Source organism: Vidua macroura, chromosome 10 (assembly GCF_024509145.1).
Source record: "Vidua macroura isolate BioBank_ID:100142 chromosome 10, ASM2450914v1, whole genome shotgun sequence".
NCBI lineage: Eukaryota > Metazoa > Chordata > Aves > Passeriformes > Viduidae > Vidua > Vidua macroura.
The window spans coordinates 12,344,015-12,361,349 of NC_071580.1; the positions used below are offsets into that span (position 1 = coordinate 12,344,015).

Here is a 17,335-nt window from a genome sequence, read left to right on the forward strand (position 1 = left end):
TATAACTTGATTAAGAGGTGTAACTGTATCCATCTTCTCAGCTGTGAGGAGGAAAGTTTCCCTGAAAGCAAGACTGAAATGTTTCAAGTACGTGAAGTGTATCAAGGAGTGCTTTTTCCTCAAGCATTGACCTCACTAACTGAAATATTACCACTGTCTAGCCAAATATTCAGAAGTAGCCTCTTCCCAGATAACTCTAGTCCAGATGCTCGACCCAGCCTTCCCCCTTCAGCCTTGCTTTTTCATAAATGTTAGGTGAAAACAGAGGTCAGCTTCCTAAAGCACCACTGAGGACTGCCACAATTTCACTTATTAAATGCCCAAGTAGCTTTAACTCCATACTCTTTGTGTCAGTGCCACAGAAGAACAGAAAGTCGGGCTGAAGGCTAATAGAGCAACAAAACAATGGGCCAGAAAGGTCAGATCAAATGTGCATTTCCCCTGCAGTCAAGGAGACAGCACAGAGAGAGTCACATAACGATGCTCCCCAGTGCACAATCTCCAGTCCCAGGGACTTGTAGTTCAAGAGTTTCATGAGCCAAATACCCTACCATCTTATTTATTACTGAGTGGATTTTTCCTGGGGTTTTTAAGATTGATTATTTTGTGGCATATTTTAAGCTTGCCAACACCCTGCAAAGAACTCCTGAATTCACAGAGGATTCATTTTGCCCTTATTTTGACCTTCACTCTATTAGCTTTATGAACACGCACTTTGATTTCTCCTTGCCTACAGCATTCGGAAAAGCAAGCTGCCAAACAACTACTTCATCTGAATATAAGCAAAATGATCAAAAATGTTTTGAAAAAGACTGAAGCTATGAACATACCTCATTTCTATGGGACATTAAGAAAGGAACCAGCCACTAGTTACTATGTTTTTACTATCTTTCAGCCTGATGTTATCAGTACCAAGCTCTTTTTCATAGCTGTATATACTACCACACTTTCAAAATTGAAAAACACTAACATAGCTAAAATCAAAATCAGTAACCAAAGAACGAGGATGTTCTCTGATAGAGGGACACATAGATATAAAACACACTCTTCAGGAATCCAGCAAAGGTAAGATGGGGGGATAGAGCAAAACACCACACAGATGATTCAACATAAAATACTACCCCACAAACTTAGCAAACTGTCTGGATATAGCATAATGTCTGTACTACCAAAAATTAGTCCCTAAGTAAGTAAGCTTTACAAAAGGTGAACTACTTCCATTAAGCTAGGCCAACAAAAAGTATTTTCTGGGAGTGCACACCAAAATATTCTCAACTCAAAATATTCTTCTGTTGACAGTACCTAATCAACCACCACTACTGTCTTGACTATAAGGCTGCACGAGTTCTACTACCACACCCATCAATGGTACATACAAGTGTTATCAGACTTCAGCTACACAGACAATTCTGGCACTTAAGATACTATTTCTTCATGGACATTTATGCCAGCAGAGGATGACAGGAAGCAGGAAACTGAGACTATACATTTGTTCCAAATGCAAGGTGCAGACTGCACTAATTCAAAGTATTTTGCTCTGAAACCAGAGCCAAGGACTTCTGTGATCTGTTCCAGCAATGGACTTATATGGACCAGCACCTCCAGCAGAGACAGCCACTGTTTAACACACCAGACAATCACTATTGAAATGACCACAGGATAAGAACTGGAGTTACAAATGCTACCAGCATAGCAGTACCAGCTTAAGGCATAAAAGTCCTCCATAATACATGCTCAGAATGCAATTATGCCAACAGTCTCCCTGCTTAAAAAAACTGTATCACTCTGGGGAAGGGATTTTGCTGGGTAATGGAAAGAGTGGCAGAAGGAAGAGTGCGGTGAGGACAACTCCATCTGAACACTACTGAGTATGGACTGTCAAGCTGACAAGACCCTAAGTTATTTTCCATTGTGCTCTCACCCTACAAAAGGCATGCAATTTGTGTGTTCTTATTTTTGCCTGTTCATTACTAAAGTTATTTCTGCTGGAGAAGACAAGTTCATAAAAAACGCAAATTATATTAGCATCAAAAATTAAAATTTGTAGATGAACTAAGGAAAATTAAGAAGCTTGGAGCACAAGCAGACTTTCAACCAACTTAGACTGCACAACAATGGTTTTCCAAGTGCTCCAGTTCACTCAGACACATTATATCTGTCTCTGCTCCAGACATATGCCCTTCATCACAGGTTAATCTCACCCAAGCAGTAGAAAGCCATCACAACAGCACAACTGTAACACAGCAGAAGCTGTGTTTCATCCATACACTACTGGCATTTAAAGTCTGGCTGTCTGAACTGGACTCAACACCATTACCCCCTACCACAACACAAGTCTTCAATATTACCAGTATTAAGGCTCAGTAGGCTGCCTCTAGGAATAAAGCATGGCTACAATGCAGGAAAGTAATATCAGGAGTCTCTCTCAAAGCACTACTTAAGGTTTTGAGGTCCTCACTAAATGGATGAACTGAAGATAGGGTTAATTTAAAGAATGCACTCTGCAAGACTGCGCATTTGACAGCCCTTTCATGTTTCTGTTTGAATTACCAGTTGGTCTGAAAAGAACTTTTTGCTGGCTTGTCAAATCTGGAGTACTGCTCTAGTGACAGAAGCACCACTTTCAGACAGCAGCACCCTCAGCCAAAGACCACTCAAGCCAGTGGAACAACGCTTTAAATTCACTGGACATTGGATCAAGCCTTCACAACTTACTGACAACAGCAGATATGTTAAGAGCCCTCCATGCCTGTATGACAAAAATAGATCCCCTGTTGAGAAACAAAGGTAAGAAAAATTACCCCTCTGCTCAGAGAAAAAATTCTCTAGCCAACAGTAATAGGCCTTTTCAGGAAACAAATCTGTACCCAAAAGTTAAACAGCTCAATAAATAATATTACAGGGTAAAGGTAAAGTCAGGCAGGTAATGCAACTCAAGTGTACAATCTCCCCACTGGAGGCCAACTATTATCCCTGTCATTGACCTTTCAGGTACTGCTCTCTACTGCTGCATTAAATGCAGCCTCCAGAAAATAAGCTCTTGCTATTGTTGATGTCAAACACCATAGCAGATCTTAAGGGCAGAGTTCATGAGGGTAACTGTACTTTTCTTCTATGATTTGGAGACATGATATGGCAGCAAAATGTATAGGATTAATTTTAGTGTTTTTACACATTGCAGTTACATTACAAATCAATTGCTGAAATAGAAGGATTAGCTGGATCCTTTGTTTTGCCATGCAGTCCACTGCAGACAATCAAAAGTGATGATAACAGTGCATAAAAAAAATTATATATAAAATAGCATGGCTATATTTGCAGTTGGATTTTCCACTTTGCAATGGGTCCATCCTCACTTAGGCTCCCTGTAGTGGTGAATATAACACACTATGGGAACTGCAAAGACATCCTCAAATCCAAAGGTGACCTTCGTAACTATGGATGAGAAACATTTTAAGATTATAACCTGAAGCTAAAGCAGTAATCTGAAAGCTACCAAGACTACTAAAATGAATGGAAATTCATCAGTGTTCTGCTAGGTTTAATGCACACAGACATTGCTAACATGCAGTACCTCCACCATGGATGTTCAGAACATCCTGACAGCACAAGAAACCTCGCTCCATTTGCAGGAGGCAGCACAGAGAAGAAAGTAATCCAAAACACAGTATGTTTTCAAATCAATACAAGCACCACAGCTCTAACCATCTGAACCTGTACAAGATGTACACTCACATGACATGACCAAGAGATTGACAAAAAGAATCCTGTCTATTTCTCCCTCACTGGCTCAAACTTGACATCAACTAAAACTAGAATCTTATAAAATGAGATTAAAGGGACAGTAATAGTGAGTTTAGTCTATTCTCCAACCTAAACCATATACTATTCTTTCTAAATACACAAACTTGTTCTTCATGGCCACAAGTAAAGACTTCTTAAAGTTCTATGTTAACTCTGAGAAATGTTAAAAACTTAATTGGCGTTTTCTGTGATGAAAGTTAATCCCACTTCAACCTGCCCATCAAGGCCACTGAAAATAGCATCTCCTTCTTACAAATCTTTTAAATACTTGAAATCTCTTACATTCCCCCTAAACTCCTCATCTCTTGCCAAAATAACTTGGATTTTTTTCCACATTTATGAAGTTGTTTCCTCGAATTCTGATTACTCTCATTTCTCTACTCTGAACTCCTTCCAAGTGGTCCAAATTCTTCTTGAATCTTGGCACCCAAAACAGATGCTGTCTGCACAGAGTGTTCATCAAGCACATAAAGCCAATGGATTTAAACTTTACATCTCTCAGACAATACTGCTGTTTAAACATCCCAGTAAGATATTTGCCTTTTCTGCAAAACAGCATGACACTGAGTCATGTTCAACTTGTGATCCAGTACACCCCCAGGTCCTTTTTCTAGTAGCTAACCAGTTATTCTTCGCCCTGCATTTCAACAGCTGGCAATTCCTGCCTAAGTGCAGTACCTGCATATGTCCCTATTGAATGTTGAGCTATTTTTTCAGGTTCTTTTGAACTCTCATCATGTCCTCCAACACAGTCCCTGAGAATTTAATAAGCACATTTAATCAGCGAGCTGACTAATATTTTCATTAAAGGCCAGGACCCAGGACAGAATCCTTCAACATAACTTCTCATTTTAACACCGAATTGTTAATTACAGTTCTCCAGATCATGCCTCAATTTACTTATGAGGCCATTAAAATGAGGAAAACCTTTTTAAATCAATCAGTTCAGGAGACTAAACCTCCACGGCTTCTGCCATAGCCACTGAGCCTTCTGCTCTGCAGTAAAAAGGTATCAAGATTTCAGGCACAATTACTTTTCCCACAAATCAGTTAATGCTGCTGTATCTTCCAAGTACTTGAAAATAGAATGTTTGCTTATTAATCTCAACTGATGGAAAAAACTGGGACAAACTGAACTGTCAGACTGTCACTTATCTTCCTCAGCTCTTCTCCTTTGTAACTGTTTGAAGACTCATCCTTTGTCATCTTCTAGTACTTCTGAGTAGCTCTAGGTAGTATTTTTGAGCTGTTTTGAGAATTGTACAGTGAAACTTATCAGGGGCAGTTGACAGAGAAACATCTAGCAGAAGTACTGCTGTAGTGTAAAATACTACCTTGTCAAAAATATTCCTAAGAGTAAGCACCTGCATGACACTATGTGAAAGATAAGCAAAACAGGCACTGAGCCCTTCAAATGTTCTGCACCTCCTGGAGACACCCCACCAAATCAAGCAAGGCATTTCCCAATCTTCCCACTACTACTTCCCTACTACATTTCCCAATCTTCCTACTACTTTTACAGGTAGCTGACTTTTATGTCTCTTGCTACTTGCCATTCCATTTGCACAGCAGCCTTTGTGATATCTGCCCCTACTAGTCTTTTTCACGTGTTCTTCACAATGTGACTCAATTTCACATTCTACATACATTTTCTTCTTGCATCCCAAGTCAGTTAAGCTGCTCTTACTACTGTTTCTCAAAATCCTTCTCATTACAATGTTCAGCCATTGCCATTTATCACCTTTCATTTTGACATCTTCTAGCTAGAATAAAATCTGAAGAAGCTGCCATTTTTGTTACTGCATATACCCTCTAAACTGAAAATATCACTGCCATATAACTTTGCTAAAGGTCAAAAAAGAGTTGTGTATTTTGATTTTGAAGGATGATCTTTTAGTCTTAAATACCACATAAAAAATCTCAACCCAGCTAAAAAGTAATGGACTTGCTACCAGTTCTACTACCACATCCAAAGGGCCATTTTAAGATGAACAATGCAATGTCACAATTCTAATAAAGCTGAACCATAAAAAAAGGGCTAAATTCGTTCAAATGAAACACACACAATGAAAAAATACAAACAGAGAATGAATGCAAATGTAGCTATTCTGCTAAGTTTGATAGGATTATGAAACTGATTGATGCTGCACCACTTCAGAGCAATCAGCAAGATTCCACAGCCAGGGAGACCCCTTCCCAATCCCAACCCCCTCACAGCACTCCGTGAAGATGGTGCAGAAATTATACATTTTAGAAAAGGAGCAGCAAGACAAAGAACTTCAGCTTTTTATGCAGATCACATCCATAGCTCCTGAACAGAAATTGTAAATCACCCATCATTTTTTATTTTAGCCTGCTTTTCAGCTACCAAAAATTAAAGTTTACAGTCTTATTTCAATCAGGAATAAAGGTGTCAGACTTGGAGCTATAATACAGCTACAGTTTACTACAAAATGAACTTTTGTTCTCTGCTATGCAGATTATTTAACAAAGGAAGCAGCTTTTTTATGAATGAAAACTATTTTTAGCTCATTGTGTAACAGTGAAAGGGAAACATTTTAGAATTACTGTTATATAAAACTTTTTTTTCCATGTTTTACTGTGAAATTAGGATTTTTGAACTAGGATTTGTCTTGTATGAACTTTCTCATGCTAATCATAACCATATCCAAGCAGCAGTCAGAAAGTTGGGAGGTTTTTCGCCACAAAAACTACTTATCTGCACAACAACATGACTCCAGACCCAAAGCAGGTTTGACAATAGTAGATGCCATGCTGTGGAGACCAGTAATCCCTGCCAAAAAAAAGCCTGAACTTAAATACAAGCTCTGTTCTCCAAGGCAATTCTTGCACGTTGAAAAGATGAGCCTGAACACAAATGGCAGAACCACCTAAGTTCACATTACATTGATAAGGTTTGGGCACTGAGTAAATTAAATCTAAGGAAAGTCTTTCTAATTTCCAAAACTCAACAGTTTTACAAGATTTAACTAAAGGACTTTGTTTCACAAGGCAATAAAGGAATGACACATCTTCTCTCCATGCCAGCTACCATCAGGTTCTGTCCTGGGGTGACTTTATGATGCTGGTATCCATCATCTGTCCACACAGACATCAAATAAGGAAGGTGTTACAACCTTGCTCCCTGGTCTGCAGTTGAAGATGCTTGAGCACAGCACTCAATAGAGACATTTATCACAACAGAAGTAATAATTTCTACAAAAGACCTTGGACAAGCTAAGTCAAAGTAATATCCTGCTGCAGATTTCTGTTGTTTACAGAAATAAAGCGAACACTATCTGAAGGTTTCCAGAAAAAGGAACAAGGGTGCAATGGTCAAAATGCTTGATGAAAACCTGATCTCTCCATGTCAGTTCCCTGTTCTACTACTGATTTCCTCTATGACCTGGACACTCCACTTGGACCTGGCTTTAACAATATAAAGGTATTTTACTTCCACAGAATAAATGGAATTTGTCCTCATCCCACAGAAAATCAACGTCTTGTTGGCTGTTTTATACTCCACACAGAAAACAGTATGATAGAACCTCCTCAAGGCAAATGAGAAAAAATAATCTGAGGGTTCCATGTCAATACAGAAATTTATTTCCTTCTTTATAAATAATTTATTAGCAAAATAGTTTTTCTGATGCGCCATGCATGCCACATGGCACAGAAGCAGAAGAGGACTGAATCACAAAGTTTCTCAATCACTCAGGCATCATGATGCAACTTCCCTTCCTGCTAGGCAGCCCCCACGCTCCCTTGCAGGCACTGTGAGCTTCCTGACCAGGCAGCTGGGACTTTTCACCCCCCTCTCCAGGTTAGGGATGAATTAGTGCCTACCAATGCACTGAGGTGTCCTCCACAGACTAGAAAGAAATGAAAAACAAATACAGGAACAGATGCCTGATCCTAGAAAACAACTAACAAAAAATTTAAGTGGGGAGAGCAAAACAATCTCAAAGTCTACACAGCACTACAGGAAGACATCAAGCAGAGCTTGGAACAGCCCCTCTGCTCCAGAGGTATTTGGGAAGGCAGCAGCTGCTGTCCAGCAGCTCTGCTGGAGTCTGCAGAACTGCTCAGACCCCTTTCACTGCTTACACCTCCTTGTGTCACCAACAGTCAGCCTTGGCCAAAACCAAAGTTAACAAAAAGAGGTCTCTAACTCATTTTCTGAAGCACTTTAAAAACTGATAACCTTGGAGTACATCAGTTTTTCACAGCTAGCCTAGGTGCTCACACTGGAACACTCAATGTAGCCAGAAGTCACTGTTCTTTCCCACAGGTAACTACACCAACAACAGATGACATTTTTGTTTCACTAAGTCATGTTAATCATACGCTTCTTAGAAGTCAGGAGGGTTAGATCAGTACTAATCAATTTCCAAGTCAATTGTACAGTTCAAAGTTTACACAGCATATTTTCTTTAAACTTTGTGAAACTGTACTTGTAATTAGCCAACAAGAAAAAGCAGCTAACAAAAGCAGCAGTACACAGCCATCAGTGTCATGCCAAACACCAAGACGAACATTTCCTCAGTATAAGTGTAATAAAGATACCCTGCTGTCACTCATGACACTGATACAGGAACATTAAGTTTATGAGAACATCACTTACACTATAGAATAATTTTAAATAATGCCAAAAAAGCTGTTTCTCACAAGATCAAGAAAATCAATATTCTACAGGATGTAACAACATTGTACAAAATTTTAAGAAAAGGTAAAAGTAGCAATTCTTTCAAACATGGTAGAACTGATGGCTGAAAAACATTGCTAACCTGTCTGAAGAGCCAGTGTGTGGACAAATCTCATACATACAACAGCTGAGTCACCTACAATAACAAAAAAAAAAAAGTCAGAGTAATGAATAGGCTAAATGAAACATAATCTTGATTGCCCTTGCTAAGAAAACACCATACAATTGCAGCGAGTGCATACTGCAAAGAAAACACACTAACGAATTCTAACTCGGCAACCTCAGAGGAGGAAGCAGTGAGCCAGCATGGCCAGACAACTATCAGCACTCATGTTAGAACAGTTTAGAGTAAACCATCTCCCACTGCTGGAGGCTATGCTATCTCGGCTTCCTGAAGGCCTCCAAAAGTCTCTTCCAACTACAGCACCTGCAGAGATACGCTGATCCCAGCACGCAAGGCAGAGCACTGATAGTGGCAGCAAGCTTTCAGAGCCAATACCGTAGATAGTCACGTTTATCTTCACCTCCAGTATCAATTCTGTCAAGGTTCTCAGTGTTTAATTCACCTAGTAGCCGTTTATCCCTGAACAGGCATAAGCGGGCCTCCTCTTAGGGATGACGCAGTGGCTGTCAGAGGTGCTCGCAGTGCGAGATCCCCGGCTCCGTAGCGCAGCTGATGCAAAAGTGCTCTATAACCTTTGTCAGCAGCAGGACAACGCACTGACTCATGTGCTGAAAAAAGGATGAGACGCACTGAGTCTTCATCCTGGGCTGCGAAAGTTTCTCTTTGGTACACGATCACCAGCATTCCCCACCGACCCGCCACTGCAGAACACGCTGACGTGTGCCCAGGCGGCGGAACGCACGCTGTTCGGTAACGGGGACCGCCGGCAGAACTGGGGGCCGGGCTCAGAGGACGGAAGAAGCGGCACGGGAGAGCTGCCCGAGCTGCCGAGGGGGCCCCGATGCCCGGGGTGGCCCCCGGGCAAGGCGGGGGGGGCGGCCGGGCCTCCGGGCCGGCGCCGCACGTGTCCGGACACCGGCGGCCGCCGCACGCCGGGCGCCCGCGCTGCCGGCCACGCGCGCCCCAGCCCCGGGACCCGCTCCACGGCACCGGCCCCGCCACAACCCCCGCGCCCGCGCCGGGCCGCCCCGCGGGGGCTGCCGCGGCCGGAGCAGCGGCCGGCGCGGCTGAAGGGCGCTGCGGGCGGCCGTGCCGCGCCCGGCGCGGCGGAGACTACGGGCGCCACCGGAGGCCCGCGGACCCTCCCTCACCTGCCGGGCCGGACCGGACCGGGCCGTGCAGTGCCCGCGGCCCCACTCACCGGCGGCCTCAGCGCAGCCCCATCGCCGGCGGGGCGGGCGCGGGACCGGCGCGGGACCGGCGCTCCCCCCCCCCACCCCGCCCGCCGCGCGCGGCTGCCTCGCGAGGCGCGAGCGGATCGGCCGCCAACCGGCTGCACGCGCCGGCCGCGCTGGGCGGGGCGGGGCGGGGCGGGCGCGGAAGTGACGGCGGCGCGGCACGCGCCCGCCCCGCCCCGCGCCGGAAGAGCGGGGTGTCGCGCGGGACCGGGGGCGGGGCCGGAGGGGGCGGGGCTTCGCTGGGAGGGGCAGGGGCGGGGCAGGGGCGGGGGAGCACGTGGGGAGACAGACGGGTGGGGGGACGTGGGGGGACATGGATGGGGACATGGATGGGGACATGGATGGGGACATGGATGTGGGGGACATGGATGTGAGGGACATGGATGGGGACATGGATGGGGACATGGATGGGGGCATGGATGGGGGACATGGATGGGGGCATGGATGGGGGACATGGATGTGAGGGACATGGATGGGGACATGGATGGGGGCATGGATGGGGGACATGGATGTGAGGGACATGGATGGGGACATGGATGGGGGACATGGATGGGGGACATGGATGGGGGCATGGATGGGGGACATGGATGTGAGGGACATGGATGGGGACATGGATGGGGACATGGATGGGGACATGGATGGGGGACATGGATGGGGGACATGGATGGGGGCATGGATGGGGGACATGGATGTGAGGGACATGGATGGGGACATGGATGGGGACATGGATGTGAGGGACATGGATGGGGACATGGATGGGGACATGGATGGGGACATGGATGTGAGGGACATAGATGGGGACATGGATGGGGGACATGGATGGGGACATGGCTGTGCGGGGACATGGCTGTGTGGGGCTCTGCGGGGCAGGACAAGGGGTCCCCTTGGGACAGGGATGGCAGTGGGTGTTGGGCTGCAGGACCCCACCTCAGGGTGGGAGCTGGGGTCCCCCAGGCCATGCGTGCTGGCCACGGGGTGTCCTGCAGGCACTGGAGGCTGGGGGTTGCCCCTAAAAGCTACACAGCAGACATCTCCGTGGAGTCAGGTCCAGTGTTACCTCCAGTCCTCCATTGTCACAGGACAGGGAACAACACCGGGCCAAGAGCTTTGGGGGGATTTGGCTCCGTCCAGCACTGGTGAGCATTGACAGGCAAGCGAGGTGCCAGATGAGCAGCTCTGCACATCTCAGTGTGACCACTGGGAAGTTAGGCAGGGGTGAGAGAAGGTGGGGATCACCTCAGGGCAATCCCTGTAAGGCATGAGTGCCCTGGGGCTCTGCTGAGGGGCTCCATCACAGACCCCAGCTCAGGTGCTGCACACAAACCCAGCCCCACTCAACTCTTCCTCTCAGCCTCACAGAAGTGACAACAGATCTTTCCTATTGTCCTATCTACACCTGCTTTTAATAACCCATCCCTGCTTCTGTCAACTGTCTGCTCAATTTTGAAGAGCTCTGCAAACCATTTAGAGGATTTGTAAGCCACAATAGGATTTATATTTATTTTCACATACTACTTTTTCCAGTAGTTCTTCTCCATTGCAGATGAAGGGAGCCGTTGACTGTTACATCTCATTGCATGCAATGCCAGCAGGGACTGAACAGGGGTTACAGAACATCACATCACCCCAGCACCACTCTGGGCTTCCTGTGACACCTCCAGTGACCCCACAGCTCTGGGGTGAGTCAGCCCAGCATGGGAATCCAGCAGGAAATTCTGACAGTGATAGAAAGAAAAGACAGAGTTTTTTGTTGGCCTGGTGAGTTGATTCACTCATGTGACCACCGTTTAAGGGAATGAGAGGAAAACAAAATGAGAAAACTGCCCCTTCTGGCAGCCACCCACACATAATGCTGAGCTGCTCTGACTCAAATCAGATGGATGCCTTCCTCTACCCTAAAAACCCTAAAAACATCTATTTTCTGTTAATGTGCTAACCATACTGTCACAGTTTGATTCTCTGTTGACTGCACACCTCACCACTCTTGTCAAGGCTGGTGTCAGCCTGGCCAAGTTTCTGTCCCTGCTTACCCAGGACACACCAGTTACCGGGTTTTGTGTAATGACTCAACAGTTACTTCCCCTGATTCTCTGGAAATTCAGCGATACAGTATTTACTGTAAAAAAAAATCAGTACTAAGAGTTTGGTGATGTTCTCAGGCAATTCTTAAAATACTTTTTCGTGACAGTTTTAAAGATGGATATAAACCAGTGGTTTTCATTCACTCTGGTTACATGTGAAAGACCATGTGAAATACCTCCAATATGGTGACACTATCGTGTCAATTTTTTAAACAAAGAACAGAAAAATTAATTAATAATTTCAGCGGGTTTTTTTCAATTAATTGCAATTTTTATTGTCCAACATCCAACCTAAATCACTGCTAGGATTTTATTTGTGCCTCAAGGAAATGCCACTGGTGATCAATGGTACTGGCCAATATATTTTCATTGAATTTCCCTAGCTAGTTACCCTTTTTGCAAACTGCCAAACTCCCCATTGCTATCAGCTTGCAAAATTCCCATTTATATATGTCTTTATTGTTGCCTATTCTTCCCTTTTGAGCAAGATGTTTTGTTTTAAAACCAGAAAAGCCTCCTTTGATGCCACTGAAATTGTGTACAATTGAGTCACCTAACAACACATTGATGAAGGACTCCCCCAGGTTCCATTTGGATCACACTGAGGTATTTTCTCAGGCTCACTTTTTCACATAACCTCCTTTAGCCTTGCAAACTTGCTAGCAGTGTCCCCAGTAGAGACATAGGAATGTGGGGAGATTGAAATGGGTACCCTTCTGCCTGGGTGTTGGAAAAACAGAGGTAAAACACATTAGAAATACAGACCTAGAAACTACTATGATGAGAAGAAGCCAAGGAGATTTTTTTTTTTTTTTTTTTGGATGAAGTACTGACTGGTAAAAAGAGCCTATCATGACTCAGAGGAAAAATATTATGAAATTATTAGTGCTATTAAACAGAAGCTCTTACTCTATCATTCCCTTTTAGTAAAAGGAGTTAAAAGGTTTGCTTTGATATATACATTTCTATGTTCTTCATCAAAATTCCTTTAGTAATTTTCAATTAAAGATTAATTTCTCATCACGTTTTTCAACATATTGTATATTCTAATGTATTATCTTTATACCCATTAGAAGGTTTTCCTTAACACCTAATTGCTTTTCTTTTTCAGTCGCTGGCAAATTTGAACTCGTTTATTGCTTCACAAACCTCAAACCATGCAGGCTTTTATTAACTCAGAGATTAATTTTGTGGTTGGCACACTCCCTGCTTTCCAGCTCTCTTGGCATCACTCTGGTTTGTACTGCTGGAAGTGCCTGGCAACCTCAGCTCTCCTGCAGCATTCCTGGCTGCAGCTTCCCTAGGGAAAGGACGGCTCACAGGGCATCACAGAGTTATTTCTAGGTATACACCTAGAAATCACAGCATTCAGTGCTTTTAAAACATCAGGTGTTTAAACTGTTAGAAAAAATAAAGTAAATTACAAGAGAAATTACAAGGAAAACAACCATTTTCTCTACTCTGTTCATTCTAGAGGAATTGGTTAGCAGGAGGAAATGAGCCAGAGAACACAATCCAGCATTGTCAGTGCTTCTGGAAATGTTATGGCCATTCACAGACAGTGTAATTCCTCCAGACTTTGCGAAGTGGGAGGAGGTAAGCAGCTTGGGGCTTGAGGACAGGAGAGTGGTAAGTCCTGCAGCCTTTCTTAACGGGTTTCCCATGACAATTTTGATTGCATAGTTACATGTATTCCACCTGAAACCTTAACTGGGTACAAGTCCCACTTAATAATAAAACTTACAAGTCCTTTACAACTTTCTGTGATCAGAACATTTCTCACACATTACATTTCTCAACTGCTCCCTCCCATCACCTTTTCCCCAGTGTCGAGGGCGTTTGCTGTTTTCCGTGTCTGGCTTTGCCCCACCAAACCCTGCACTCTCTCCCAGGTGAGGCACAAATGAGCTGAACAATGCTTATGAAGTGTACAGCATTTAGTGAGTCTCAGACTGACTAATCACATTTTATCTGCTTTCCCAGTCTGACTGTACCCACTGTTATCTCTCATCTGTAACTGTAAATACTCCAGGGCAGAGATCAGCATTGTTACCTGTTGTATATTACCTAGCTGAAAGGGGCCAAGGATTTTATGTGCTTTGGCAATAAACAGAATTAATATCATTATGCTTTAAGAACATTTGTGAAGTTTTTCTCCTTTGCACATGTTTTCTAAATCAGGCAGGACAAAAACCTATCTGGGGATCACATTTGTGTTATGAAATCTATCTTGTGCCAAAACTAAGATATCCAAGTAGCAGAGAAAATAAATCAGAACCTACTGTTTATTTATTCAGTCTCTTTAATGTGTATATATTAGCGTGTTCCACCCTGCCTTTTCTGGTAGGGCTGTATAAATATGTGCCTTAGCTCAGAGGAGCTTAAGGGACCCACCTCTGCAGTGCACCAGCAGCCAGCTGGCCACATCTGGTCCCAGATGCTGCAAGCACACCTCTGCTAGCCCTGTACCAACAAGCCCTTCCTGAGGACAGCTGTGGGGCCTCCTATGGGACACCTCTGGCCCTGTTTGTTTGATTTTCCTGGCAAGTGTGTTACATAGGGGATAAAATCCCCATAGCCCACGTTCTCTAATCCCCATATATCCTTAGGCAAACAAAAAGAGGCCCATAAGAAAAGGGGCTGAGAAAGGACGTAGCTCCATAGCCTTGGCTGTGTGTGTGGACATGACATTCCTCCTAGTACCTTTATGTGTTTTCTCTGACCTCAGTTGCTTGCAGGCTCTGCCAGCTTAGATTTTCAAGTTCAGTAGGTTGGCAACAGCAGTGGCATCCCTCTGGGCTCTTGGACACAGGCATGGGATCTGCATGGGAACATGACTCTTGAACTGAGTGCCAGAGCTCATGAACACATAGAGGTATATGGTAACTCATTAAATGGAGGTTAGCAATTATAGTTTCACTCTTCAAGATGATTCACATGCAGGTGAAAGCCACAAGTCTTTAAAAGTTTCCTTTGAAAGCTCCTTAAACTACTTTGGCAAGCCTGAGCTGTTGAACAATTTATCACTTCTCTGCCAGATGAGCTTGTGAAACTGCTTTAAGAGGAAATTGTACAAAGTGCCCAAGATTGTCACAGATGAAATTTCTTTTCTCTTGTGCCGTCCAATCCTTTTTCCCCCATTTCCCAGACATCCAGATCTTCATGGTTTAAAATAGCCTGGCTAGTTAGCTGCTGTTTCCATTACAACAGCAGCCTATCTAATAAGTTGCATGTCTTCAACAGCAGTCAGAGGCAAAGGAGAATTCATTGCTCCATTTATTTGAACAAGATCTTAAAAAGTCACTTTTTATAGTAGATGAAAAAAATAATTCTGTGCTTTCCTATTCCTCTCGCTAGCCCCATGCCATGGGAAGCAGTAAAGGAGGTCATTCCTGTCTCCAGATTACTTCTTGGGTCCTTTGAAGACTATTCCCCCCACAGAATTTACCTTCCACTCTCCTCTTCTGGGTTCCCTGCTGCCACAAAGCTGTAATGGAATCACTGTGGAGCTACTTGCTGCACCCTTTTTGTTGGTACTTGTCCCTTTCCCTCTCCCTTCTATTTTTAAAAAAAAGGCAGAAGTCTTTCAGTCAGTAGGACTGCCAGCCTTTGCCTAACTCACATCATACCTAAGGAAAAGTGGGATCTGAGTGCCATTATCTGCTTTCACGCCTCCACCATAGTATTTCATAAAGCTGCCGTGCAGCACATGCACAAAAGCTCTCCGAGGGATTGTCTCCACCAAGGACACCAGTTTCCTGATGGCTTGCACAGGGTTTGTCCCATCCAGCCTGCAGACTGGGCTGAAATCCTGGGGCACTGGTGATCGGAACAACAGAGCAAAGGCTGCAGCAGAGGGTTGAGTTTGGAAGCCGTTGTCCTAGCCACAGGAAAAAGTTGCCAAGGGGACCCAGTAGGTACCTGCAACGCTGCAGGTACCTACTGGGAAGTATTCCAGTAAATGGGGGGAGTTCCACGCTGACCAATGGACAGCACGAACCCCATACTAGGTAACCTATTTACAGCTAAATTACCCCAGGACTGCTAAGAAAAATAAAGCAACTAGCTGAACAGAGCTAAAAGACCGCCACATACACACCTTGAACATGAGACTCTTGAGAAACCATAACTTCTACCCAGCAAAATACAACAGGCAAAGGGTAAGTGTCTGTGCTTTTATTATTTAGCTGCAAGTATTTTACTGTGAAATGAATCTGCTGATTGCTGCCCACCCAGCACAGAGGACAGATTCAAACTCTCTGGCAACTCTCCTAGCTGAAGAAGGTGATACCCTCTCCAGCTGAAGAATGCACACACACTGCTAATGGATCTCGCCATCTAGCAGCTCAATGTTTTGATGTCACATTAGAATTGCTTGAAAATAGGACCTTTAATATCTCTATTGTTGTACATTTCTCTCTCAAAGTATGTTTAAAGGACTTAATCAGACTCATTTCCTTAATTTCAAGCATATCTCTGAAAACTTATTATCCCAGGCTGATGGCATCAAAGAGTGAATTAGGAATAAAGCCAAGTGAATAAAACCAAAGATATTTCCTTTCAGTTACTGTGCAGCCTTCACAGGCTGCAGAGCATTAGAGCTGCTGAAATACCATTGTCACATTCTTCAAGATCTGCAAATTGGTGCCTTGCTCTTACACCCTTGGCAGGAAGGGAGGACACGATCCCTGTTACACTTCACCCAACAAAGTTATGCTGTGATGAGCAGCTTTAGACGTGTGGCACTGGAAAAATGTCTTTGAACTATTTGTTTGGGTTCCCAGTTTCTAAGACATATTTATCACACCAAAGTTACCCTACTAAACAGGGAAAAAAAACCCAGGGAAAAAAAAAAAAAAAAAAAAAAAAAAAAAAAAAAAAAAAAACAACAAACCCTGGATTTGATTTTATAGCATATGAAACCCCTGATTTCACCTTCTGTCCTTCAACATCATTTGCAGAGAAGCAGCAGGTCTTTCAGCTGTTCTGGGCCAGGCTGGAGGTCCACACAGGCCACTGTCCCAGCCATCTCTGATGGCAGTAAGGAGCTGAAGTGCTCTAAACTCCAGGCTGAGGAGACACCTTGCACACCCTGCCACCAGGTAGCCAAACACAAATCTCTCAATTACAGCCATGTTACCAGGGATGGAACAGAGGCATTTCACATCCACTTCTCCAGGACTTCATCACAGATCCCAAACCAAGATGCCCCTGTCCTGCCAGGTTAAGGAGCAACTCGCAACTCTTGCTGTACCTGGAAACTGGACACAGTTTTAGCACGGTCCAGGGCAGATCAAGCAATTATTGCTGAAGTGATTTCTGCAACCTTGTTCTCACAGCACCTCCTGGGAAAGCACTTGGCAGACTGGCAGTCGGTGCTGTT

General features: G+C 44.2%; 1 protein-coding gene and 1 long non-coding RNA gene across 2 annotated transcripts in view; one reads left to right on the forward strand and one right to left on the reverse strand.

The window, feature by feature from the left end:
- Positions 1-9,458, reverse strand: part of ATP13A3 (ATPase 13A3) — a 54,001-nt gene extending 44,543 nt beyond the window's left edge. The window contains exon 1 of the mRNA XM_053985995.1: positions 8,592-9,458. Within this exon, the coding sequence (XP_053841970.1) occupies positions 8,592-8,629 (38 nt within the window). The 5' untranslated portion in view covers positions 8,630-9,458. The remainder of the gene's footprint in view (positions 1-8,591) is intronic.
- A 1,311-nt stretch (positions 9,459-10,769) lies between these two features.
- LOC128812215 (uncharacterized) lies at positions 10,770-14,066 on the forward strand. The gene is made up of 5 exons (XR_008438652.1): positions 10,770-11,007; positions 11,415-11,629; positions 13,427-13,548; positions 13,780-13,844; positions 13,936-14,066. It is a non-coding gene; the product is annotated as an uncharacterized LOC128812215 (long non-coding RNA).
- Positions 14,067-17,335: the final 3,269 nt, after the last annotated feature.